Below are 25,843 nucleotides of genomic sequence, written 5' to 3' on the forward strand. Positions count from 1 at the left end.
GACATCCTCTGTTACTGCTGTTACGGATGAGACTGACAAATCTCCAGTCATGACTATAGTTAGATACAGAGAGTTCAGGTGACGAAACCACCGACATGTTTACACCAACGGCTTCTGCCGGACCTACATCTTCATCTTTGTACAGTACCGAGGAACCAACAACAGTATCACCTGGACCAAGTGCAAGTATTGAAACAGATAAGACAAAAGTACCATTAGTGACAGATGAGTCATCAGTTTCTCCAATAACAAGCTCAGAGACCGTGTCTCCTAGTTTGTCACCTGTCCTTTCCTCAACTGTTGGAGACAAAGACATCAGTAGTCAGTCTTCAACAGCAGAATCGATTTCTTCCATCAGCACATCAACTATGGAACCCACAACCACAACACTTTTCATGTTTGTTGAGACAGAGGGCTCTGGAGACCAAAAGGAGGACTTTACTATTGATTCATTGACTGTATCAACCACTGTCTCTTCAGTCACTGGAAAAGAGACTACAGCCATGTCCATGTCAGAGGAAACTGAAACAGGGGTCACTTCAAAGACAGTTGGGACCACGGCCTCGTCACTCTTCAGTACTGAGAAACCAACATCAGTGTCAGCTGGACCACAAGAGACTGTTACCCCGAGTAAGTCGGAAGATGTTTCAGTAACTTCTCAGGAAAGTTCCACTTTCTGGACACCAGATGAAGACAGCTCAGGTGAACCTACAACTCATGTCTCCAGTAAACACACAACAGTTCCTACAGGTTCCTCATTATTAAGTACAGAGACACCAACTCCTCACTCAGAACAGGCCAAAGACAGTGCTCACACAGATCAGACAGAGACATCCTCTGTTACTGCTGTTACGGATGAGACTGACAAATCTCCAGTCATGACTACATTAGATGCAGAGAGTTCAAGTTACCAAACCACAGACATGTTTACACTAACGTCTTCTGCCAGATCTACATCTTCATCGCAGTATGGTTCTGAGGTCCCAGGAACAGTATCACCTAGAACAACTCTAATTGTTGTAACGGATAAGACCAAAATGCCATCAGTCACAATTGAGCCCTCTCCATTCAGCACAGAAACACCTGTAGTTACCACAACATCTACATATAAGACTAAATCTGATCAAAGCACATCAACAACTTTTGTGACCATCGGTACAGAAGGTTCAGTTTCACTCTCATCTATTGTGGCTTCATCTACCATCTCAACAACAGATTCTTCCAGTGTCACATCATCTTTTCAACAGAGTGGGGATTTTGATCGCAACTTGACAACAAATTCTGCATATGTTGAACCTTTTCCATCCACACCAATAGCCATTGGTGACCATAACACAATTACAGTCTCCTCTTCTACAGAAACCAAAAGTTCAGGAGATGAATTTACAAACATTATACCTGATGTAATAGTTCAAGCAACAGGAACACAGTCACCTATGGAGTTGCTCACTGATCGCTCCAATGAGTCAGGAACCATCACTACCACACCTCTGCAGGCAACAGCAAAAAGTACAATTACAGAACTACCTGAAAAGTTATTAAGCACGGAAAAAACATCAGCCATCCCACTCATTGATGAATTTGAAACTACTTCTGCAATCACTTTGACAGGAAATGACAAATCAACTGGAAAAACAACAGAAATTTTAACAGAGGAATCATCTACCATGTCTTTGTTGCCAACAACAGATCAAACCCTGGAAACTAGCAGCAACTTGGCAGCAGTGATTGGAACTCCACAGGAAATATCTTCAGTATCTCCAAGTTCCACAGGGCCATCCATTCCTATAATTGATGAGACTGAGTATATTGATCAAAGCCCTGATTTTACCATCAAAGATGCAGAAAAGACATCAGCTACTATCTCTTCAATGTTTATTACCGAAAAACCAGTAGTAACAACAGTATCATTTACTGGAACCAATGACAGCTCAGATTCTACTGTCATTACACCCAACATAGAAAAAAGTGTTGTAACTCTTAAAACAGACACAATAGTCATGGCTACTGAAAGAAGACAAAGTACGGAAGTGGGCTCTCCTTCCTCTGATATCACAACACCCTCTGCATTCAGCACAGAGAAACCTACGACCACAACCCTTGCAAGTGCATTAGTTTCAAAATCAGCAGAAACACTCGACATGTTTACTCAGACCTCTTCTATGACATCTTCTGTTGTCAGTGCTGAGTCCTCAGTAGAACCAGACGACGGAGTGGACTACAGCATGCAGTTTATTGAATCCCAGCCTGTATTCATAAAGACCCCTCTCAAGTCAACTAGTGCTGCCACGCCACAGCCCAGTGTTGAATCATCAACCCAGTCCTCATCTGCCTACATTAGAGGGGATTCTACCACAATTCAGGAAGTGGCATCATCAGTGTCTGTGTCAGAAAGTGGTGATTTTTCCGATGTAGAGAACTCTGGTGATCAATCAATTTTTGCAACAACTACATTTAGACCATCAGTCACATATACATTTGTTGAGAAAAAAAGTTTGAGTGAATTTACAACTGCCACACAAAGTCCCCTTACACTTGTGACCTCCCAACCCATTGCAATTCCCAGTGTCGCTGCATTTACCACAAAGGAAAGCTCTGCTTACACTGACACAGAGAGCTCTAGTGGCTTACCTGAAGATGATGATTCTGCATTTACAGATGAAACTGAAACAGATGAAACTGAGAGCACATCTGACACATTCAGTGCTGCATCTTCGACTCACCGCAGTACACAACATACAAAAGAATTCACGTCATCCACACAATCTCCGCACATGGTTAGCACTGAGATCTACATTACTGGGCAGGGAAGTGGATCCTCCACAGATGATCCTACTTTTGAGGATGATAGTTCAGGTGCTGACATGAATGGATCAACTACATTTATATCAGTCACAAGTCTTCCTGTTATGTTCACTACCACAACTGCTACAAGACCAATGCAGTCCACTGACAGTGTTATGGAACAATACCCTGCTGTCTCTACGGATTCTCTCTACAGCACTGAGAAGCCAATGGCAGTGTCAATATTTCAGGATACTTCAGTTGATATGTTCTCACAAATGGATTCAGTGTCAACTTCAGAATCTCCTGGTGTCACTTTGGACTATGATATCAGCAAAAAACCCACATTTTTGGAATCCGAGTTATCCTCCACAAGTGCACCCGAAAGGTCATATGAGGCAGATGTGAGTAGTACCACTGCTACCTCAGCAGGTACAAGCTCGGTGTATACAGGAGAAGATAGTTCAAGTGACCATACCACTGAAGTGCTTGCAAATGTGGATGATATTACATTACTAAACACAAAAGGACCAACAATAACAACAGAAACTCATGAAAGTGCATTTGTTGAAAGCTCAAAGATTATAGCTTCTTCACTCTACAGCACTGAAAAGTCACATGTAACAACAGCTTATAACCATTCAGTAAATACACCTCTACTGACAACTGATAATACAACATTAGACCTAGGTGACACTGCAACAGAGAGAACGACTTTTGGTGACCAAACTAGTGAAATGTTGAGCTCAGTGCCAACAGTGATGGAGAGTGTCACCTTTTCAGAAGCAGCAGGTGAAACGGATACTCTTGTTTCAGTGGCATCAACCTATGATGGCCAAGTTTTCTTAGAGAGTGAGACTACTCAAGCTACAGAAAGTCCCGTTGCTTCTGAAACAACAGAACAAATTTTTTCAAGTGGTGGAAAAGTTGATGATGTGTTGCTTTTCTCTTACACAACTATGTCCTCCCACACAACTGAAGTTTCAGTCAGTGATCAGACTTTTGCTGATTTATCTGCAGTGAGCTCAGTCAATGAGTCTAAGCAAGATGAATTCATGCCGATGTCTACCCCAATCCCTAGCATTGTTTACCATAGTATTACTGACCAGCAGGTTGAAATCATTACTCCCAGTAGCAGCCAAGTCAAGACTGACCTAACAGAACAGACACCTACCATGGTCCTGCATGTCTCTAAACCATCAGCAGGCACTTCCATCATATTCACCGAGAATACAACAGATGAAGATAATCTGTTCTCATCAGTAACAGACAGTATGAGGGAAGGCAGCCCCACTCCAGAGCTTATTAGCAAAGATAATACAATGATTGACGCAGATAATATCTCTATAGTTCCCTCTTCTTCATTTTATTCAAAAATCCAGACAGAGGAAGCTGGAGGCATCACTGCAATTGCAATGATACAAACGGTGGGGGTAACAGAAGAACCCGAGGGTTCAGGGACTGTTAGTGGGATCCTCTATACTCCTACACCAGTAACTGTACGTGCAACCTCAGCCAGAGATTCTTCATTAACCACAATATCTTCTGACTCTTCGCTGCCCACTTCAAAATCATCTGCGGAAATGTCCAGTGAAGAGAAATCATCACTTCAGGCCATCCCAGCTACTAACGCTGAAAAAATAACTGATTTAACTACTGCCTCTTCCTCCTCCTCTTTGGCTATTCAGACCTTACCTGAAACTCCAGACACCAGTGTTGTCACTCATGTGTCCTTGGTTGCGACAACTTCAGCATCCTCTGTGGATAAATCGACAGCATCAGCATTGACAGGCTCGTCGCAGTTTAGTACTGAGAAGCCAACTGACACATCCTCGCTTGATGAGCACATATTGTCCATTACAACAATACCATCTTATTCCCACAATGATAAATTCTCAGTTTCAAGCATCACAGATGTTGCTGGTGTGCAAGGCTCTGGGGCTTCAGATACCACAGTTGCACCATCTACAAAAGTGACATCTGACGGATCAAAAGAATCTTTGTTTTCATTATCTACCACTGCACCACATGAAGAGCTTGCCTCTGTATCGACAAAAGAGCCCACTTCCTCTCTACAAAGTACATTAAAGCCCAATGTCATGGTTCAGTTTGACACCACTTTTGTCCCAAAACCAGAAACAACACAACCTGAGGTGTCTTTCCAACAGCTCAGATCTGAGATCACTTTCACTCATCTACCCATAATTGACTCCTCTGAGAAAACAGTTTTAGCCACCACCAGTCCAATGCTGCCTCGTAAGGAGACAAGTGAGGGCACTGACACTAGTGCTATGAGTCCTATTATGGACATTACAAACACAGCAATGGATATTCAAACAGCTGAAGCAACAAAGCAAGTATATTTAACTGAAGAAGTTTCAACTGATGCTGAAGGAGTTTCAGTCCAATTTCAAACCACTGTTTTTCCTGCACAGCTAATGACTGATTCCTTCGAGTCAGTTAAGCAAGATATAACGCTAACACAAACACACACTGATTTTTCATCTCAGGATGTATCAACTACAACAACTCAACCCATTTTTGTAAATCTTGAAACAAGCCAGACTGCAGAAACAACACCTTTTCCTACATTGTCACTGGATAGATCTGCTGAACATGGGACAGTTGAACCAAACTTTGACACAATTAACAGCACCGATAGTAGCTCCAAAGAAAAGTCAACAAAGCCACCTGTAGAAGGAGTAGCTGTCACAGTCCTGGCATCACCTCCCTTCAGTGCAGCATCAGTCTCTAGTTCTGAGAGCAGTTCAGAAAGCAGCTCAGAAGATATCATGGCAACAGCAAGCACTGTTAATCTGGATGACGATAAGGTTGAACGCATCACCTCTAAACTTCCATCTACCATGCCTTCCATCCTTAGCACTGAAGCTGCAAGTGGGTCTGTCACTTCTGAGAATTCATTGTTCAACTCTGATAGGGAATTTATAGAGTTGATGACTACAAAGGTACCAAAGATTGACAGTATGAAACAACAACCTCTGTCCCCAGATGAAATCCAGATGATATTCAAGGAAGATACAACTAAAGCTTCAACTGTTGCATCGATTCATTTTAGTGACACCTCTGAGAAAGAGGCAGCTATAACTGATGTCTATTCTCAGACCAAAATAGCCACAAACATCCATTCAGAGTCCTCAGCAGTGTCACCAACCCAGGCACCAAGCCAGCCTGTTGCACCTGCAACCACCCCATCTATTTATGAATATGACGACTTCACTGCTCCTCAATCATTTGTTGGAGGACCCCCAATAAAACCAGAAGAAACATCTACTAAGCCCAATACAAGACTTGATTTGGGGCACACCGTTGTTGGCGAGACTGTAGAAATACCCGGTACGTTTCTACAAGAGTTACTACAAAATGTTTACGCTCAGATGGATTTTATTTTGCTTATCTTTTATTTGTCTCTCTTAACAGGAATTAACTCATGCACAGAGAACATTTGTCAGAATGGAGGCTCTTGCTACAAGACTGGCAGTGTCCATACATGCAGCTGTACCCCAGGTTACAGTGGTGATCAATGCGAAATAGGTAGGATTTTTGTCTTTCACAAAAGATTCATTAAATCATGACTAAAACCGCTTAACGTTGAAGCTTTATCTCCATTTCCCATTGCAAATATATATTTTCTGTTTCTATGAAGATATTGATGAGTGTCAGTCAAATCCATGCCGCAATGGAGGTACATGTGTTGATGGGCTGGCTTCATTTACATGTGTGTGCCTTCCAAGCTACTCCGGCCTGTATTGTGAGGAAGGTAGGTTAATGGTTTCCAACCCTAATTTCCTTCTCAGTATTCTGTTCCATTCAGTGATATTGCAATCAATTCCAGTCATCCTTCTAGACTGATTATCTATGATACATTTTAGCACAATGCCCTCTTTCATTTCATACTGTATTTAGACACTTGATGTAATCATCCCCCCGAGTCTCTGGGAGAAAATTAGTCACTCATATTGTAGACACACCACAGAAATATGATCAAACTATCTGCATATAACTGAGTATTGTGTGTTTCTATCAGACATTAGTTGAGTCTTAAGCAACTTCTTGTAATCTATGTCATTATCACAATTGCTTTTTACAGTCTCTTTTTGTTGTTGGCTGAAGGTCTGCCATACTGGTAGTACTTGGAATACTTACACACAGTAGTTAGCTCACCATTTTTCAGACATCCAATTCTTAATGTAAAGACAAAGTCACTGGAGATAAGCAAGATCCTAAGTCACTTGATTGAGGTTTCCATCTAGGACAACAAAATCAGAGTACATATAACACCTAAGAACTTGCTGGGTAACCAAGCATATCTAGTGGAATATAGAATAGTATTTGTCTATCCAGTTACATATTCCTTTTATACAACATGTGTTGAACCCAGGATATCACACGCCTTGACTTATTTCTCTTGACTAGTGTCGACACCCTCATTTTTGTCAGGGTCACTCATCAGTGAATCCCACCCAGATTGTGTACTCAGAGACAGCTGGTGTCTGAAAGTTTGCCAAAACAAAGTAGAGAAGGGGCAGAGAGGGACAACCCAGCAAAACGTTTACTACATGTTTTTGTCTGTTTAGGTCTTTGTAGGGTAAATTGGCTTGTAGACAGTGGTACAAACAGTCAGCATTCTCATTTTTTTGTATGTGACAGTACATTTAGACAAACTATTGGTGGGGTGACAATATGGGTGGTATCAAAGTATGAAAGTTAAAATGAAATGATACGAATGTGCGTTTTAAATATCAGTTGGACATAAATTGACTGTAATTTCTAATCGTAAACAACATCGACATTTGCCATCACATTTTCATAGTGCAACTTTTAGAGACCATAGGAACTAATCCATCGCATTATTCCTCCCTCATCTTATGTAGAGACATTAGTCAGAGGTAACAGGCCTGAAGGCTGTCTGCACATTCAATGGCTCTGTGAATGCTAAAGTGGTACTTAAAATGTTTTTTCGACATATGTTTGTTTCCTGTATAACTCATTCCCTTTCACTCATTCCCTCTTCTCCATCAGACACAGAAACATGTGACTATGGCTGGCATAAGTTTCAGGGGCACTGCTATAGGTACTTCCCCCAGAGGAGAAACTGGGACACAGCGGAGAGAGAGTGTCGCATGCAGAGGGCTCACCTCGCCAGCATCCTGTCCCATGAGGAGCAACAGTTTGTTAACCGTAAGTTAAACATGATGAAAAAATGTACAGGAACATGCCACACACATACCTCACATTATGAACCACTGCTCTTGATAGGATTGAATCAGGGTTCTTATACAGTAAATCAAAGACAATGATTCAGGCACTCTGGTACTTTTTTTAACTAAACAGTCCTTAAAAGGGCTTATGGCTAAAGCATAATCTGCTGTGTGTCACTCTGCCCTGCGTGGCAGGTCTTGGACAGGACTACCAGTGGATCGGCCTGAATGATAAGATGTTTGACAACGACTTCCGTTGGACTGATGGCAGTCCTATGGTAAGATTTGTTATTTTCTCTCAAATTTGTCTCAACAAACATGGCACAGAGACAGTCTAAATATTTGGAAGTGATGCAAGAAAACAGACACCGTCAGCAAGGGAGAGCCGTTCTGGTCACTTTCTCATGACGTACTTTCCTCTGCCTGATGTTGCTACACCCTAGTGACTGCTCAAGTAAAAAATCTGGTGTGGAAGATGCTGTAAGGCGGCACTGAATCCTTTTAGTGGAAGAAGAAGAAAGAAAAATGCACACTCTTCGTAAATGCTGTGTTGATAAAACAGCATACAAGCATGTTTACATTAGTGGCTGTAGCTGCTGAAGATCCCCCTCACTAGACAGAGAAGTGGCTAATTACTATGTGCATCCGTGTCGTACAGACTGATGTCCACACTTCAAAGATTATCCTCCAAGACCAGAGATAGGGAGGAAGCATAAAGACTGCCTGGGGGATAAAAGATAAGCACAGGCCTCCTGTGGAGATCCCTGCTCGGCTGAGAGTTTGAGGGGTGATGTGGGTGTGAGTGACGTTGTGTAGATGAGAGTTTGGCAGGCGTGGACAGGTATGGTTCTCATTCATTCCCCACACTTATGGGAAGGCCTTGCCAGCAGGCAGCCACCCGGGGGAAGGGCCAACAAACAGGCAGTCACACAGATGGACAGCACCTGTGCTCAGCTGCAGACAGAGAGAGAAGAAAAAAAAACTGAATCGACGAAGCCCAGGGGGTCTGGGTGGGTGGTCACCTCTAGTGGATTTAAATACAATAAATAAGACTGCCTTTAAACAATTGTGAACTATTTACAACTGGGGGAAAAATGAAGAAAATAGATGAATATAATGGATGGACAGTGAAGCACACAAACTGAAATATATTTGTGTGTGTGTTTAGATGGGTGATCAAAGTTTGTTTGATTATTTGGAGGAGGATGCAAGCCTGCTGAGCAGTTGATGGGTTACCCATTTGTTAACGTGAAGGAAGCAGAGCAGGAAGTCGGTGTATGTTTGTCAACCATAATGACAGAGTAGCAGAGCCTCAGGGCATGATAGGAGGAGTGAGGGGGTCACAGCTTTGAAGAAACTGTTTGAACCTAGAGTGCGCTGAAAGACTGCAGGTAGCATCAGCTTGAATGCCCCACAGCACCACAGCTGTGTGTATACTGTATAAATGTGTGTGTATAGTTTAGTAGTCGTACCTGCAGTTAGATGTTGGATGTAATTCTAGACATGCAAACTGCAGCACTTGAATCATTGATACCAATCATGCCGGTAGATAATGTCACATAATTTTGTTTCATTCATTCGCTTCCTTAGTAAAATCCTAGCTTGCGTTACTTTTGTGTGGGTCACAATAAGATTTGTAGCTCATTAATCTATCTGGCCATTCCTAATGACAGTATGTTTTATAAGGCAATTGTAGTTGGTTTCTGTCATAGTTAATCTGAAAGGAGCTGCCACACGAGTTCAAGTTTCTGACCACAGTGGGATTCTAGAAAGATACCTTTACTCCCTCTTGTGGACATGTTTTTAAATAACAGCGGTGGGAGACTGCTGCCCAAACAGCTGACTCCCTTCGAGTAACAGTGCATACATTACCTCACTGCTGTCTTCTCTGCTCATGTTTCAGCAATATGAAAACTGGAGGCCCAACCAGCCTGACAGCTTCTTCTCGTCTGGCGAAGACTGTGTGGTGATGATATGGCACGAGGATGGCCAGTGGAACGACGTTCCTTGCAATTACCACCTCACCTTCACCTGCAAGAAGGGGACAGGTAAAAAAAAAAAAAAAAATGGCACAAACCACCTATTAATTTTGGATGAGATCATTTATTTTAAGGTGTACAAAGTACAAATCTTCTGTTACTGTTTTTTGTCTTACGAACTAATTCTACAAGTCAAAATGATCAACCTAGATTAAAAATGTACAATTCAATACATTCCTTCTCCCATGCTTTGGCGAGTTTTTGGTTTCTCACTGGGTCCAGCACTGCCACTCATTTTCTACCCCTTCACACACACACACACACACACACACACACACACACACACACATGTATATATATAGATGGATTTCTGGATTTTTCTGTAAAGTTTTTCATTTGCAAATTATTGTTTTTTTTTCTGTTTGTCAGTGTCCTGCAGTCAGCCCCCTTTGGTAGAGAATGCACGAACCTTTGGGAAGCATCGCGAGAGGTACGAGATTAACTCACTGGTGAGATACCAGTGCCGGACAGGCTTTATTCAGAGGCATGTCCCAACTATCCGATGTCGTGGCGATGGACGTTGGGATGTCCCTAAAATCACCTGCATGAACCGTAAGTAAATTAAGTACGACTTCTAACACATCAACTCTATCTATTGACTCTGTTGGTTATTTTAGGGCTAATATATACGTGTGTCCTTTCAGCTTCAAACTATCAGAGGACTTTTATCAGAAGACATCAACACAATAGTCTCTACAGCATCAACAACTTCAAAAAATGGCAAGATGAGTCCTTCCGCTTTCACCAGCAGCGCTACCGGGGACGGAGAGACAGAACCGACCACAAGCGAAAGAGGCAGTGATTGCCGAGTAACGTGGCACAGCTCCCCAGAGACGAGAGCGCAAGCCAGACGCTTGTGTGAAAAGAGGAAAAAGGGGAAAAGCACAAGAGAAAACTTATCAAAGAAACCAAGAGGATGACCTGCAGTTTTCTTGCATTTCGGATGACGATGGAATCTCATGAAGTGCCTTTTAAAGAGATGCTGACACATGACTTCACTTATCAGTGGGCACTGTTTTCTAACGTTGCCAATGTGGATTAAAAAAGAAAACAACTTTCAGCTGGCTACTGGAAAAAAGCAAAAAAAAGTACTCTCATCAAACCTTTTTTTTTTTTTTTAACCATGGAAGTTTCCTCTGTCTTTAGCTTATCAAAAAAAGATCCTTTCATTACTGTTTTCTAATACCTTTGTACACCAACTGTGCATTTTAAAATGAAGTGCGCCTTACTTGTACAAAGAAAGCTGTTGTGAAATGATAGCGCTTATGTAAAGGATTCGATTATGTTGTTCTGTACTAAGATGGACTTCTTATCAATGATGAATGACGAAGTCTGCAGGTTTTTTTTTTTTATTATTATTTGTTTGTTTGTTTATTCCACGTCAAGAAATCCAAGCATGGGTTCTCAGAATAATAAATGGAGGTAATCAAAAACCTCCTACTACAGTTATCTAAATATTGTGTTACCACAAACCTTTCTTTCCTTCTTTCTTTCCCCAGTCTCTAATCAGCCGGAGCGCAAATCAGATTCTATTCACCCAAGTCCGGTGAAGTTTCTGCAAATCGCTCTGGCCCCATCTGGAGACCTTGTTTGTGGTGGCAGCTTTCAAAGTATCAAACTACCATACTCTCACACCGCATGAGTTCATCGGATGTTTCCAGTGTCAAGTTAAATGTTTAAAGAGAGATTTCTACTACAGAGAGTACCTTTAAAATGTTACACACATTTCTTTTGTATGATGCAATTTTATATGAGAGATTGCTCTCCTAAGTATCGGCAAAGCCTTTATCCGCAGATGGAAATTGATTTCCATCAGTATTTTTAAAATGAAAGAAGGGAAGTGTGGCTTGTGTGGCCTGTATTTTCTGCCACCATTAGTCGCTGCAGCGTGTTTACAGTAACTGCAGAGCTGTTGATAGTCACGCGCCGAAACGTCTCACTCGTCGCTGTTTTGCTTTTCTAACTAAGGCTTTCCTTCACTGATCTTTTTTGTTTTTGTGGTCAATTAAAACCAGCCATTAGAATGTATTTTGTGAAACACTCAAAAAGACTTGAACGTAACAGCTGTTTAGGCGGAGATGCGTATAATTTATTTTCAAGCTGCTCTTGATCTCCTTATATAGACTGACAGGTGAAATATGATGCAGTCACTCAGCCTGGCAGTGCTCTTCATGTATTTTTATTGTATGTTCGAGAGGAGAGCAGCCACATTCAGACTGTTTAAATGGGATGCGTTGAAGGTGAAAGGTTACTTATCAGTATGAGCGATTTACATGTCTTTTTTATTTTTTTTTATGTTTTATTTTTTTTTTATGCCAGCAGTGGACCAAAGATCATGGTGGGCCACATCAGCAATAACCTGCAATACGTTTGTTCTGTAACATTAACAAAATGTTTGTACATGTGGATGGTTAAATGTGTTTCTCTGAACTTTTTTTTGAAATGGAGAAATGTTCCGTTGTGTCTGCCTGTGAATGTCTGTGTATGTTTAACCTTAATGTGCACATAATAACAGTTATATTTATAACTTTTTATTATTATTATTGTTGTTATTTTACAATGTGAATGTCTTGTATGTTTGTGAATTTTTTTGTTTCTGCTTCACCAAAGAAATAAATATAAGGATACTATACACCTATAACATTTCATTTGGGTTTATATGGTGATATATAGCGTGTTATTCTCCAGATTGTGTGGTTTCCTCTTACATTTCAAATCTTTGGGTAGTATAATGGAGTGGAACTTCGCTTTGCTTTTAGTTTTTATTGCTGCAAAAATCAGAATTAGACTAGGCAAGTCAAGATGTTGAATCAATGAAAATGAAGGGTCCTTTTACACTGAGATCAATGTATGGAGTAAGCACTGTGGTGGATTCACCAGCAGGTAGTGCTATCAGACTAGACCATAAACCTGTGGTATTTTATTTCCTATAGCACCAGCATCTCCTGCTGTATTAGGCCTGTATAAAGGTCAGTGCTACAGTGGTAGTGTGACCTGAGAAAACATACACAGTAAAAACTGGATTATGGAAAAGTGGCTCTTAAAATGAAATGACTGATGTTTTAAAACTATGGAACCAAATAGCATGAGTGGAACTACTTTTCAGGAAAGCCAAACACTCCTTGGTTATGCAAAAAGGAAGCGGATGAACTCCCCGGGAGGAAAAATAGAAGCTCGCCCTTCAGTACTATTTCCGTAGCGCCTGCTTGTGCGTCAGTCACTCAAAGTTGACACTGACATTACCTAACAGCTCAAAAAACCATCACTTGGGTAATAACATCACGTTGGCTGGTGTAATCTTTGTGTGAGTTGAGGCTGCTGTGGTTTTCACCGCAACTGCCCGCTCTGTCATTAGAGAGGACTTGACTTGTGATTAAAGGCCGCTCTCGGATGCCCAGGGAGAGTAAAACCCGCAATCTCGCCTGATGAAATGCAGATGTCTTGAGGCTGATCAGTGGCAAACGCCGGCCCTCTCTGCCCAGGGAATAAACAGGGAGTCTGTGTGTGTGTGTGTGTTTTGGGAAGGAAATGCACCCTGAATCTTGTAGACTTCTTGGGTTTGACAGGCGCCCTAGACTTCGAGTCTGTCGCTCACTCATTACTCTGCTCCTCCCTTGCCAGGCATGAGTTAATCTGGATATTTGAGTGACAGGCGCTGGGCACGTAACATTATCAGGCTTGCTGAAAGTCTGCACAACAGTTGATTGGCTGAAAGTTCTGCAATAAACAAAACAAATGGTCATCATTACCCCGGCAAAATCAGTGCAGAACCGCAGCTCCCCAGCAGTTTAAATGTCTGGAGACAAAATGAGGCTCACTTTATACCATGGGTTAGCACTACTGCTGTGTGTTGTGTAACTTATGTAAGCAGCTAATATTGTAGTTGTTAAGGATTTTGAACATTAATTTCTACGCTGAAAACATTTCTGCTATTTCTTTGTAGATTTTGTTGTTTTCACCTGCTTTGTCCACAGACATTTCCCCATTGTAGCCACCTAATTCTGACCCCATTCCCAGGGATTCTCACATGCCTCTTCAAGACTACGGTCCTTGTCCCTTTTGTGGGCCTGGCAGTCTGACGCTGAATATAAATATGTCAAGCTAAATGCGAGGTGAATAAACTAATCTCGAGTATTCTCAATGACATACAGGTATGCCACATGCACGGGCCTTGATCTGACAGCTGAAACTCTCTGCAGCCTAATGATGATCAATAAAGACTCTGAAATTTTGGTCAAAAAACTTTATTTCAAACTGTTTTGTTGAAAGAGGTACGTGGTGATAAGATACAAAATATTGTACTTTCATCTCTTCTCATACACAGTTGTGTACAAATACACTTTTTTTTTTTTAGCTTTTACAAACAATGCATCACCATATTACCACATTTGATGTGATCTGCAGTAAGTACCATTATGTCAGTGGCCAGGGTTAGAGAAGAAATAATGTAGTAAAAACTAGTTTTCTAATTATTTTTTTCGACTGGTAGCTATAAACCGTGCCATCTACTTGCCACGTCTCTACATTACAATCTCTGATTATCATAATTAATCAGACCTTTAAAAGAATAGACTACCAGTGGAACTTCACAGCTCACCGTAAAAAAAAAAAGAAAAAAAAGAAAGAAAAAAAAAGAAATAGGAATTGTGTCTGCAGTCGCAATGGATTTCTGCCCTTAAATGTGATTATTGTCTTCCTTTGGGCATCGCCATTGTTCTTACAATCATTGGGTTTGCTTCTTTGTTAGGCTGAAATCCTGCTAGTAAAGCAGTTATTGTCTGTCCAAAAAAATGTGTTTCACAAAACTGTCTGCAAGTACAAGGCAGAATCTGTAACTCATCCAAAGTGTGTGTCATTACAAATTACACATGTGGTTAGAAAAAAAAAGGTTATAATGGTAAAACTAAATTCTGATTGCAATGTGGAGATCATTCAACAGGAACTTTCGATGCAGAAAAGGTCACAGACAGACTAAGACATAATTTTCTAAGCAATTAATTTGATCTTCTGCAGCTTCAGAATTAAATTAAGAGCTTCAGCTCTGAGCCAAGTGGTAACTTACTGCAGTATAACATGTATACAGCAAAACCACAGCTCAAGCAGTCATGGCAAGGTTATGTTCATCACTTTGTTATTAATTAAAGGTCTTTCGTGGGGTTTTATAAAATATAATATAATTACATATCATGTTTTTTGTTCAAGACCAAATTCGAAAGCAGCAAGCACCATCTGCACATCAGCGTAATTGCTCTAAATCTCGAAATTCACACATCTAATCATTCAATTCTGTGGTGGACAAACCAAAAAATAGCCAATATCGACCATTAAGTTTTTGTCTTTGTCACACTAGATCCTTTTTAGAAAAGTCTGTGTCAAATCAATGAATGCACAGCTTGAGAAAAAAAACTAAAACTTTCTAACTAGCTACACAACATTTTTTCACTTATTGCATATAGTGTGTACAGTATTTGTAGTAAGGGTAAGGGTTATCACAGCTTCAGAAATATATTGAGTTCATGCTAGTTAAATCCAAAGCTTGTCTGCTTTATTGTTGACTTTACATGATGTGGTTGTTGCTGGTCTTTGGTGGTCATGGCTTCCCTACCCCCTCACTGCTTAGCCTTGAAGCAGTACACGCCATAGGACTTTATTGTCTTGTCGGGGAACCCAACAAAGCGCACTGCAGCTTCATTGGGGCTGCAGTTCTTGCGTGGCCTTGAGATGGGGTAGCGGATGCTTCCATCAGCCAACCATCCAGCATCGCAGCGATCGTAGCCCTCAAGCTTCCAGGCAGCGTAGATGTGGCCCACCTTGGCAATCTCTGCATCATCATCTAAGCAGGCCTGCACAGCCTCATCATAGGTCAGCCTGTCAGGCTGGACCAGCCAGTAGAAATGTCCTGAAAGCAGAAAAAGCACAACTTGATGAACTTGCGATCTTCTTGACAGCTTTCAAGCGGTTTTAAGAACATTATGTATTTGTGCTTCCAGGTTTGAAGCCACCCCAATAACAACCCAAAAAGACTCACCCTTGAGTGCAGATGCATAGCAAAATACGTCGTAGCGGCTCTTGTCCTTGTCTCTACGTCCATAGTTTCTGATCCCAGGAGAGTTGTTTGAACCACCGCAAGGCGCTCTGGGTTGGGTGATGGGATACTGCACTGTGCCATCACTCAGCCAGCCAGCATTGCACCAGTCCATACCACTCTTCCAGGCGTGTTCCAGCTGATCATAGGTGGCAACAAGTGCGTCTTGGTCTGCACAGGCCTGCACTGCATCATTGAAGTTGAGGTTGTAGCGTCCCAGGGGAGGATGGTATGGGAATACAACACCTGATACAAGCAGAAGAGATGCAAATTCCATGATAATATGTCAACCTATTAGCCTGAATAAAAATAATTATCTGCATTTACTTATATATTAAATGACTCCACAATGAATATTATTCAATCATTATGGTGTTTGAAAAGAATATAAACTCTTGGGCTAAAGATGTCAATAAAAGTTACAGCAACTAGTATCTAGTATGAGTTGGGAGAATGGCTCTCCAGAGACAATCAAAACTAGTTGCATAATCCTGAAAAGTTTAAAAAATAATTAAGTTTAAACACTGATCAGCCCACAGTTGTCCATAAATAGACATGGTGTAGTAGCGGGGCTACTGTCCCTAGAAGAGGGCCACTGGTTCAGATAACAACTCCCCTATAGGATTGTTCTGTTGGAAAGAACAGTCCACAACTCTTCCTGAAAGTTGTGCAGGTCTGATCCACAGCTGCTTTAAATCCAACAGTGCTAACAGCAGTGTAATTTTTAATTAGGTGTGAAAAGGTGAGTGGACACTGCCTTTTGGTCCCAGAGTGCTATAGTATAATGTATCACTATGTGTCACTATGACTTCAGACATCTGCTGGACATATGTATAAACACTTAAATAACCTTGTTGGCATGATCAGAGGTTGCTCTTTATTTGCCACAGAAAAGTATTGATCCAAGTATTGTAGTGAATAAATTAGATGTTTGAGTGTGTGGAAGAGAACATGATGTACTAATATGGTTCTGTTTACTGAAGTTGGGGAGATTCAAATGAAACCATGACTGAATCATTACAGCAGTTTGGACAAATCAAAACAAGACTTTTTTTTTGCCATTAACAACAAGACAGTTGCTTATACTTCAAGATTTATTCTTAAAATTAAAGTCCAAGAAATAAATTTTATTGTACAAAAAATAAAAATGCAAACAAGGACAAAACATGATTTACCGTCAGTGAGATTACCCCGAACCTGCAAGACGATCTCTTGCAAGGTGTCAAACAGTCCATTGATGATCTCGCAGCGATATTTTCCCATGTCATCCATGGAGACATTAGTGATTACTATGGAGGCATCTTCAGTATCGATCTCGTGCAAAAAGACACGGCCCTCAAAGTTCCCATAGGTCTTCTGGTGTTCGCCCATCGCAAGCAGCACGTCCTCATTGTAATTTTCATCCTCTGCCAACTTGGTCCATATGACACGGTAACCGAAGTTGTCAAAAGGTGACGACTGCTGATATAATTTGCAGGGCAAAGTGACATTGCTACCTAGGTCGGCCATAACCTTGACTGGAAAAAAAAGAAAGGAACAATTATGTAAACATACTGTGTCTTGGCAGTGATTCGGTTTATGATATATAGAAATAGAGAGCATTATATAAAGATTAAACGCAGAAGTTTTGGCTTTGCTCTGTGGTGGGCCGATGAAATCAAAGTGTGCAAAAACCCCAGAAAATGAAAAAAAAAATACCAAAATAACTTCTTTGTATGTAATAGTTTTGCTATCTGTTTTGGCATGTGCATATTGTACATATTATTGTAATATGCATGCACGTATACATATGCAGTTAAGGCCTTCTCTAATCTCTTTGTCACACAAAACGATCAAAGAACCCAGAGATCCTGTTTAGTTGATTAAATCTGTTATTGGGCACCAGCCAGTCCTCCGGCTCTGGAGTCAATCGTTCTGTTTCCTGCCGTTGTCACTGGCATTTACACGCCTTTGTTTCTTCAGAATTAACCTGCAAAATAAAGTCCTCGTCTTTCATCCCTTCCATCTGATGTGTGTTAGACACGCCAGGCAACAAATGAACAATAGATAATAAAGTTAACCAAACATAGAATCTCACTGTCATCATATATTTTCTTTACACTTATATCCTCTGTACACTCACTTTCTAACTATCTTGTCCGGGCTAGACCACAATTGAATGGGAAGTCATCTGTGTCCCACCGTGAGACCCATCAACTCCCTCACCTCCAAGTTTAGACCTCACAAGACTTGCTTACTTAAGAAGACCTTGGCCAGCAAGGGGTCGGTCAATAATAAGCATGAGATGTACAGGACCTCTGACCCCACTCCACCCCAATCACCACACCCCACACATAAACACAGCAGAAGCTCAGCCTTAAACAACATACTTTGTAAATGGAAACAAGATGATGAAATTAACTGGCTTTTCATGCTGTGGTGTTTCAAGCATAGCTACTAATCGATTAGAAAACACTGAACAGAACCTGAATCCAGGTCCAGTGATTAAACGTTGTCCCTTGAGAGTCTGGTATCCACCTTGAGCCGCTGTGAGTTTGATTTATTCTCTTCCCGCCTACTCAGTATGGATGACCTGTGTCTAAATAAGCTTGACAGAGGATACCATTTATGCTGAGGCGCCACACCAGAGCCAAGACTCGAATACTGTGTCAATGACTCTTCAACGGGGGAAACGTTTCCCACATGGATAATACATGAAATAAAAGGAGCTACTGGCCTGTTGCCTTCTCCTGTGATCAACCCATAAACTTCCCCCAAAACGCTCACATACACACAGGGAGAGGGGGGAGAGAGGAGACTGAATCGACTTCTAATCAAATCCATGCCTAAACTGTCCCAGTCCTCCAGTCTAACCACACAGTAGACACGTGTCTGGACTTCGTTCACTGGTGCTCAGATCATTAGTATTGAGCACTCCAGCATAAGGATTTAATTAGCAGGAGCTCTGCTGACAGACTTAATCTACCCTTCAGTCCTACCTTATGCCACTTGATGCTCCATTTTTCTTTTTTTTCTCATTCTGTTCTTCTGCAAGACTGTTACTACATCTATGACCAAACCACCGCACCCAGTAGCCTCACGCACCACTCGAGTGGTCAGTAAAATGCCAGGCATTTTATGAGCGGGGAAACACCCTCGTGTTGCAGCTAATGACTAATGTCATTGAAAGCAGCGCAGAGTTTTAAAGCCGTCCGGCTGTTTAGTCCGTGAGAAATGACTCACAGCTCCTCATAAATTCTTTGCATGGGTAACAGTTGAATGAAGTGTGAGGGAAGGCTGAGGGATCCAGGATGACTAATCTGCTCATCAAAATCTCTGGCATACGTAAAAGGTGTTGGTGACCGCAACTCACCAGATGTGATGCCATCACAAATTCATGCATAAACATTTCCAAATTTCCAATTCTTAGTGTTAAATCAGAGAATAAAGGGGTTCATTGTGCTGCCTTACATACACATTGTTCTGTTCAGAGATGAGAACCAGACACTGGATGTGGTTGGTAGTAATCCTGAATTGTGAGATGGAACTCAGCTTACTGTTTAAATACGACCATAATACTTTATAGAACACTAAATGAAAGCACATTAAAGAAGTTTTCCTCTGAGGCATTTGAATTCCAGGGCAGCTTTGAAGGTAATAATGTCTGAGAGACAGTAGCAGCAGACAGACGTGCTGAAAGTAATTCCAAACTCTTTCCTGTTCCTGCCAGCAAACATATGCCCCACAGGAGAATGTGGCCCCAACCATGTGGGGCACACTGCGCTCATAAAGCGACAGCCTGTTGTGTGTACTTAGCCTTTTGGGAAAAGAAGGAAGCCCTTCTTTTCTCTGACACTCCTCTAACCGCATGCGAGTGTCTGAGGTTCAAGGTGGTGCAGAAAATTGTCACGTTTCAAAGAGATTCTGTCTGAACATTTCGTGAGGAATGCAGCGCGGAATCAAAACACGACTAAAAACCTAAACAAACACATGCATTTAACAATAAAAAAATAAAAAAAAGCTCAGCAGCTGCAGCCAAGACCTGCTGCCATTTTATGAGCAAGCACAATTCCCTCTCACTTTGTAAAAGGTGGCATTAGCAAATGATTGGAACCATCTGCTCCTCTGCCACACCGAACTGTAAATTAACGACAACTTTACGGTGTCTACTCATTGCCCTGTATACTCTGAAACGATGAGAGTCTAATGGTGTTATTAAACTCTTAAGCATAATGGGCACTGAGAAAACAAAACGGGGTCAAATCTCCTCCCTGTGAAAGGATGGAAATCTGCAGAGCGCATATTTATACCAGTGTGTATACAATGTGCCACACCCTCTGTGAGAGCAGCACAGCAGGAGATGCTTTACAACACCTCGCAGCTTTACCCTCTTCTGCTGCTAGCCTGCTTGTGTCAATATGGAGAAAGAATTAACAAGCACAGCTGGGACAAACAGACCAACTCCTACACGCTAAAAAACACTTTCCTGTGCTCCGTCATGCAGAACCGGCACAAACTCGAAATGTGTGCGTGCGTGCACGCTCACGTGGGCACAGTCATTAGCCCACATTTACAATAGCCTGTGCAGAGGCAGTAAACATGGCTCCATCAGCGTCTCATCTCCTAGCCTAAACACATTTCCCACACAGCCCCCCAGCCTCAGCCCATTTCCAGCCAAGCCCCTTTCCCCACCCAGCCCTAGCAACTAGGCCAGGCCTCAGTAACCAACAACCACAGTAAGCATTAGCCTTAACAGACTATTACCTCACAGGAAAAGACAGAGTAATTTGGTTGCCGTTCAGCATGGGGCTCTATACATTTGGCTGTGGGTCATTAATCTTAACTTTGCTCTTGTCAGGCTGCCTGTTACGCCGGCTGATTTCCAAAAGCTCCCTGTGCCAGAGTGAGTCAGTAGGTATAAGGACAGGCAACGCCCCATGGGCAGACAGAGAATACACGGCTCCTGTGGCTAATAAAATATACTATATGGAACGATGACAGCTGGCCTGAGCAGGGCAAACGCTCGTACATAATACAGTCAATGAGGTCACTCATACACCGTGCACTGAAGCACTGTTTAGAATGTGCACAGACACCTATATACAAGATTTAAAGTTTGGATAAAAAAGAATAATCTCCTCCCAGAATGAAGCTGGTCTCTCCACAGACAAGTTATTTCCTCCGCTCTGAGAAGGGAGGAAGCTGAGACATCCCTAATTTGACATTCTACTGAGTCAGCTTCCAGGGCTGCTGAAGGCACATTAAATATCACTCAATCCATATAACATGAGTGCTTCTAGGTAGCCCCCTTTTATTTAATTCACTGCAGCAGTAGGTCTGTTCTTGCAATTCATAGCTCGGAGTTGCAGCAGCCATCTCGCAGTGTCACCCCACTGGCAGGTGTGAATTTGAAATTAGAACAGCCTTGTGATGGAGCGCAGGGCAGGTGCTCTCTGATAAGATGTCTTTTGAGGTTTTCATTTTCCGTCTCAGTCAAAAATTTCCCCGTGGCAAATTCTTGGCGGTTTTGTAAAAAAGAATTTACATACAAAAAAGGGACAAGCACTTCTTGGCAAGTTTTACCCACAGAGGTACCGGCGACCCGTTTTAAGAGTGCAGCCGGTGGTATCGGCGGCGTGGTCGTCATTCAGGAAAGCGGGCGGTAAGCCCCTGTGACTGACACGGTAATTTATTCACCAGCCAGTCCATGCCGCGGTGGGCTGTATGCAGCAAGTCAATGAGTCAATGGTGAGTCACACTGTGTCTGTGCGTGTGTTACCCCGTAGACGACTCTGTTACCTACTGCTACAATGACCCTGTTGTTGCGCAAGCCTGTGCTGTGGCACCACTTTACTCAATTCCTCTATGCAGCTCATCCTCCTGCTCTTCTGCATGCACGGACACACACACACACATACAAAATGACACAATTACCCACATATTGAATTACAAAATTACATAATTTGAATCTTACCGATTGGCACTGGAGAGGTCGTCACTTGGCTGAACACACTGCCAACCAGGGTCAGGGGGATTATTGTGATGAACAGCAGACTCAGCATTTCCTCTTTTTTTTGTTGTTGTCTGACACAAAGGGCCCTTCAAACAAAATATGAATATAAAAATTTAGCAATAAAAAAGTTGCCTAAACTGTAACTTGCACTAAATATTTTTCTTTATCAATCTACAGCTGTCCCTCTTTCTGTTTGTCTTTGTGCAGCAGCCGCCTGTGGTGCTACTGGAAAGTTTGGGCTCCTCAGAGGTCCCTACAAGTGCCTTTTATTGTAGCCTTGCATGCTTGAGACCACTCCTCCTCTCCTCAGCCCATCACCATGCATAGCTCCACACCGGCTCCCCTTTTGCCACTTTGTTTATGAAAAACTCCCTCTTCTCCCTTGGGGGAGAGAGAAGAATACAGAAAAAAAAAAATCCAGATAATACACCTGTAGATGATTAAGCATTAGTATTAAATGAAAGCAGAACTGATGGTGATGATTCCTGTGTGAAATGCAATACAGTAACAATTACACAACTTTACTTATATCATTGAATTTGATCAAAAATAAATTTACCCTAAAGGGGCAGTTAGTGGAACATGATCTCAAAATATAACTTGCAATCTATGTATGCTCTCACCCCATTACCCCCGACTCGTTCTAGCTGTGTCCCATTTATATTATTCTTGTTTTTCAGTTTCTTTATTAGACTTCAGTTAAACGCAAGTTAACTGTGTGTAGGTTAAACATAATTGTCAGGCATAACTCAGAACTAACGGCCTCTCTCTAAGCGCAGATGAAAACAAATGCATATACTATAAATTGGAAGCTTACGCATACATTTGATACAAGCCCATTAACTGTAAAAGGGTCATAAACGTTATGCATGCAAAAAGTCTGCCTGCTGGCCACACTTGTGTCTTACCGCTTTTATTCTTGTATTCATTACAGTCTCTTCTCGGTTTTAGTTGCCCTACAGCATTTATTCTTGTTTTGTTATGAACATCTGTAACTAAAAAGGCAAAACACCACACACTCTGAAAGCCACCCTGACCAAAGTTACTGTAAGCCGCAGAGCAGGGACAGCTGTAGCTCACAACAGCCAGAGCAGCTCTGGGGAGGCAGGACGTGGATTTGTGATCAGCCTTAAGCAAAGAGAGAGGACCTGTGTGGTCTCCCTTGAATGTTTTCTGAGGTGTTCTGATGCTCTTTGAAAGATGACAAGGCTGGGAATGGGGGAGCACGGTGCAGATGCTTCGCTATTGGACCACTCCATCACTTGAGTTATTACAGCTGGGAAAATCCAAACAGTTTTCTTTTCTGTCTCTTTCTTTCTCTCCCCTGCCGCATTCATCAGTCCCTTTAAACCCTGAAGAAATGGAAACTGAGTGCAGTGCTGGCCTCAGTTGTATATTCAAATAATCTATAAATCCAAGTTTAGATTCGATTATCCAACCTATTGCATAATTGTAACATGTGCGGGGTTGTCTAACGATTTTCAAATCCTGTCTGTATCTGTTTAACTGTTGATGGCGAGATAGCTGCATAAGTGAGTACTTCCTTGGCTCCCGGCAACTGACCATTTGTGAGGATACAATAGTCTGGCAAACATGTGTCTGGAAGAACTGACGATTGTCTTACAATATTCCCATTCAGTCCAGCTTCTCAAAAAGAATTAGGAGGAATAAGTTCCAGCAGTGTGTGTGCATGGTGGTGATGTAAAAGAAACCAAAATCAGCGAAAAGTGCGACTTAGCTTTGTGGGGTTGTTGATCTTTCAGCAGACATAAAAGATGTGTTATGAAACCATACATGTTTAGTAGTTCAGCATAATTGCATTTGAAGGAGTTGGAAAGTTCATTTGAGGACTACTATGTGGATCTGGGTTTGGTGAAGCTCCATGGCTTGCAGTCATTGCAGGACTTTTGATCTGCACAAACCTCCTGTGCTCTCTTTTGGTTAAATGTAAGTGATGAAATGTTACATAATTTCTATAGAGGGACGGACGGGCAGACAGAAAGACAGAGATAGCTTGTTTTATATATATATATATTTTTTTTTATAATTGTTTTGGAGGCACCAACAGCTTACAGCTGCATGTTGTGCTCATTTTTCTGGTGCCAAGTGAAAGATCTTTGACAGAGACATGTTCTTGACTTCATTTCTGAACAACGGTCCAGAAGGAAACCTGGCCAACTCCGACCATGAACCTCACAACTCTAAAGTAAAACATATTTGACATTCAGTGCTGCAAAATGTATTTATTCCATCAACACAGAGGTCTGAACATGTACACTTTGGGAATTAGTGAGAGGATTTGAGTGTCCCGCCTAGACGCTGCTGTGTCAAGTCTCAGGGCCATGAGCGCATTCACAGCTGGCTCTCTGAAGCCTGAGCTTGCAGACTTCGGAACCAGGTGGTGGAATTGTTGTCAAGAAATTGCCACTCTTTGTGTGCTGGTCACTGAATGCAATGAAGGGCAAGATGGCCCTTCAGGACCCTTGAGAGCACTGTATTTAGGACCTCTCCATAATGCTGGACAGGAAAAGGTTGGACCTGAACAAGCTTAAATTACCCCATGTTACACATGTTCACATCAGCCACCGCCAAACATGTGTTCCTCATCACGTGTACCACATGATTAGACTTGGAATCATATCTGAAGATGACGAAGGAATAATGCTCACTCCTGGTAATGAAACAATGAAGTGAAAGACTTGGACTTAGAAAGGCTCTGGGTGGGATTAGAACGCATGGATACTTACGTGAGCAGAGAAGCTTTGACGCTACACAGCTGGTGTGTCGCAGTCCCTTCCCCTCCATATCAGATCTGGGAGGAACAAAAAGAGCGCGTATCATTTTCATTCGTTTTGTTTGGTAATGGATACGCCCTGTCAACAGATCCTGATCACAGACAGTTCCATATGTGGTGGGCATCAAACGTTTCTGTCAGCAATCTGTGCAATGATTGAAGTGTGGCTAGGTGGCAGAGGTATAGTTAGACTTTGATGCTGGGAAGTGTCATCTGTTGGTCGGGTTTGACACAGAAACAATTTTTAACAATTTTTCACAGCCAAGGATAGGATAAAGATATGAAAGGCGGCTAAAATGTATTTCTACATTTATTGTATCTAATTTATGAATTATCAAGGTGCTTTAAACACTGTTACATATCTTTTTGTGATTTGGTCGTATGTCAGTTTGGTTTACAAGTCAATAGCTGTTTGTCAAACATTTTTGTGACCACAAAGGCCAACGGAAACTGAGCCGTGATATACAACAAATTTAAAACATATGCATGTTAATCATTATAAAAGTCCTGCAGTCTGAAAGTCATGCAGCTTTCAAGTGACAAAACTGCAACAAGTGCCAGATATGGGTTAGAGTAACTCACATCTGCCACGCTTCAACATAACATATTATGCCTTCAACATAACATGCATGCATTTGCATATATTGTGTGCAACTGTTTTGTGATTACCTCTTGTGAAAGGGCATTAAGGGCATTTGTTTCCCCATGTGACTCAGTGTTTTCTCCTGTCTCATTGTTCATGCACTTGCCCGCTAAGGTCTCACTAGAGGGCATGTGGGTGGCTCCATATCAGTCACTGCTGCAAAATGCTGTGGGAGAATCACCACGGTAACACAACTTGAGCAATTGCTCCACTTATGATAGCTTATGTTATCAAATCATGCAGTTATCGGAGCTTGTACATCATTGAGTGCAGGCATATCGGCAGAT

At 41.8% G+C, this 25,843-nt stretch overlaps 2 protein-coding genes across 2 annotated transcripts; one reads left to right on the top strand and one right to left on the bottom strand.

The window, feature by feature from the left end:
- Window positions 1-67: 67 nt before the first annotated feature.
- Window positions 68-12,683, top strand: LOC125012567 (versican core protein-like). The gene is made up of 8 exons (XM_047592565.1): window positions 68-6,138; window positions 6,223-6,336; window positions 6,449-6,562; window positions 7,825-7,983; window positions 8,199-8,281; window positions 9,907-10,051; window positions 10,412-10,594; window positions 10,687-12,683. Exons 1-8 carry the CDS (start codon window positions 96-98, stop codon window positions 10,842-10,844), a joined length of 6,999 nt encoding a protein of 2,332 aa, XP_047448521.1. The 5' UTR covers window positions 68-95; the 3' UTR covers window positions 10,845-12,683.
- A 1,587-nt stretch (window positions 12,684-14,270) lies between these two features.
- hapln1a (hyaluronan and proteoglycan link protein 1a) lies at window positions 14,271-22,360 on the bottom strand. The gene is made up of 4 exons (XM_047592789.1): window positions 22,081-22,360; window positions 17,303-17,644; window positions 16,071-16,373; window positions 14,271-15,941 (listed from the first exon to the last, which is right to left on the bottom strand). Exons 1-4 carry the CDS (start codon window positions 22,166-22,168, stop codon window positions 15,652-15,654), a joined length of 1,023 nt encoding a protein of 340 aa, XP_047448745.1. The 5' UTR covers window positions 22,169-22,360; the 3' UTR covers window positions 14,271-15,651.
- Window positions 22,361-25,843: the final 3,483 nt, after the last annotated feature.

Source organism: Mugil cephalus, chromosome 8, assembly GCF_022458985.1.
Source record: "Mugil cephalus isolate CIBA_MC_2020 chromosome 8, CIBA_Mcephalus_1.1, whole genome shotgun sequence".
NCBI classification, from domain to species: Eukaryota; Metazoa; Chordata; class Actinopteri; order Mugiliformes; family Mugilidae; genus Mugil; species Mugil cephalus.

Coding starts and splice junctions, on each gene's coding strand:
- hapln1a (XM_047592789.1), bottom strand. CDS start 22,168: ATGCTGAGTCTGCTGTTCATCACAATAATCCCCCTGACCCTGGTTGGC. Junction 16,374..17,302: donor TCGGGGTAATCTCACTGACG/GTAAATCATGTT, acceptor TGCTTGTATCAG/GTGTTGTATTCCCATACCAT. Junction 15,942..16,070: donor CTATGCATCTGCACTCAAGG/GTGAGTCTTTTT, acceptor TTCTGCTTTCAG/GACATTTCTACTGGCTGGTC.
- LOC125012567 (XM_047592565.1), top strand. CDS start 96: ATGTTTACACCAACGGCTTCTGCCGGACCTACATCTTCATCTTTGTAC. Junction 6,337..6,448: donor TGGTGATCAATGCGAAATAG/GTAGGATTTTTG, acceptor GTTTCTATGAAG/ATATTGATGAGTGTCAGTCA. Junction 8,282..9,906: donor GGACTGATGGCAGTCCTATG/GTAAGATTTGTT, acceptor CTCATGTTTCAG/CAATATGAAAACTGGAGGCC.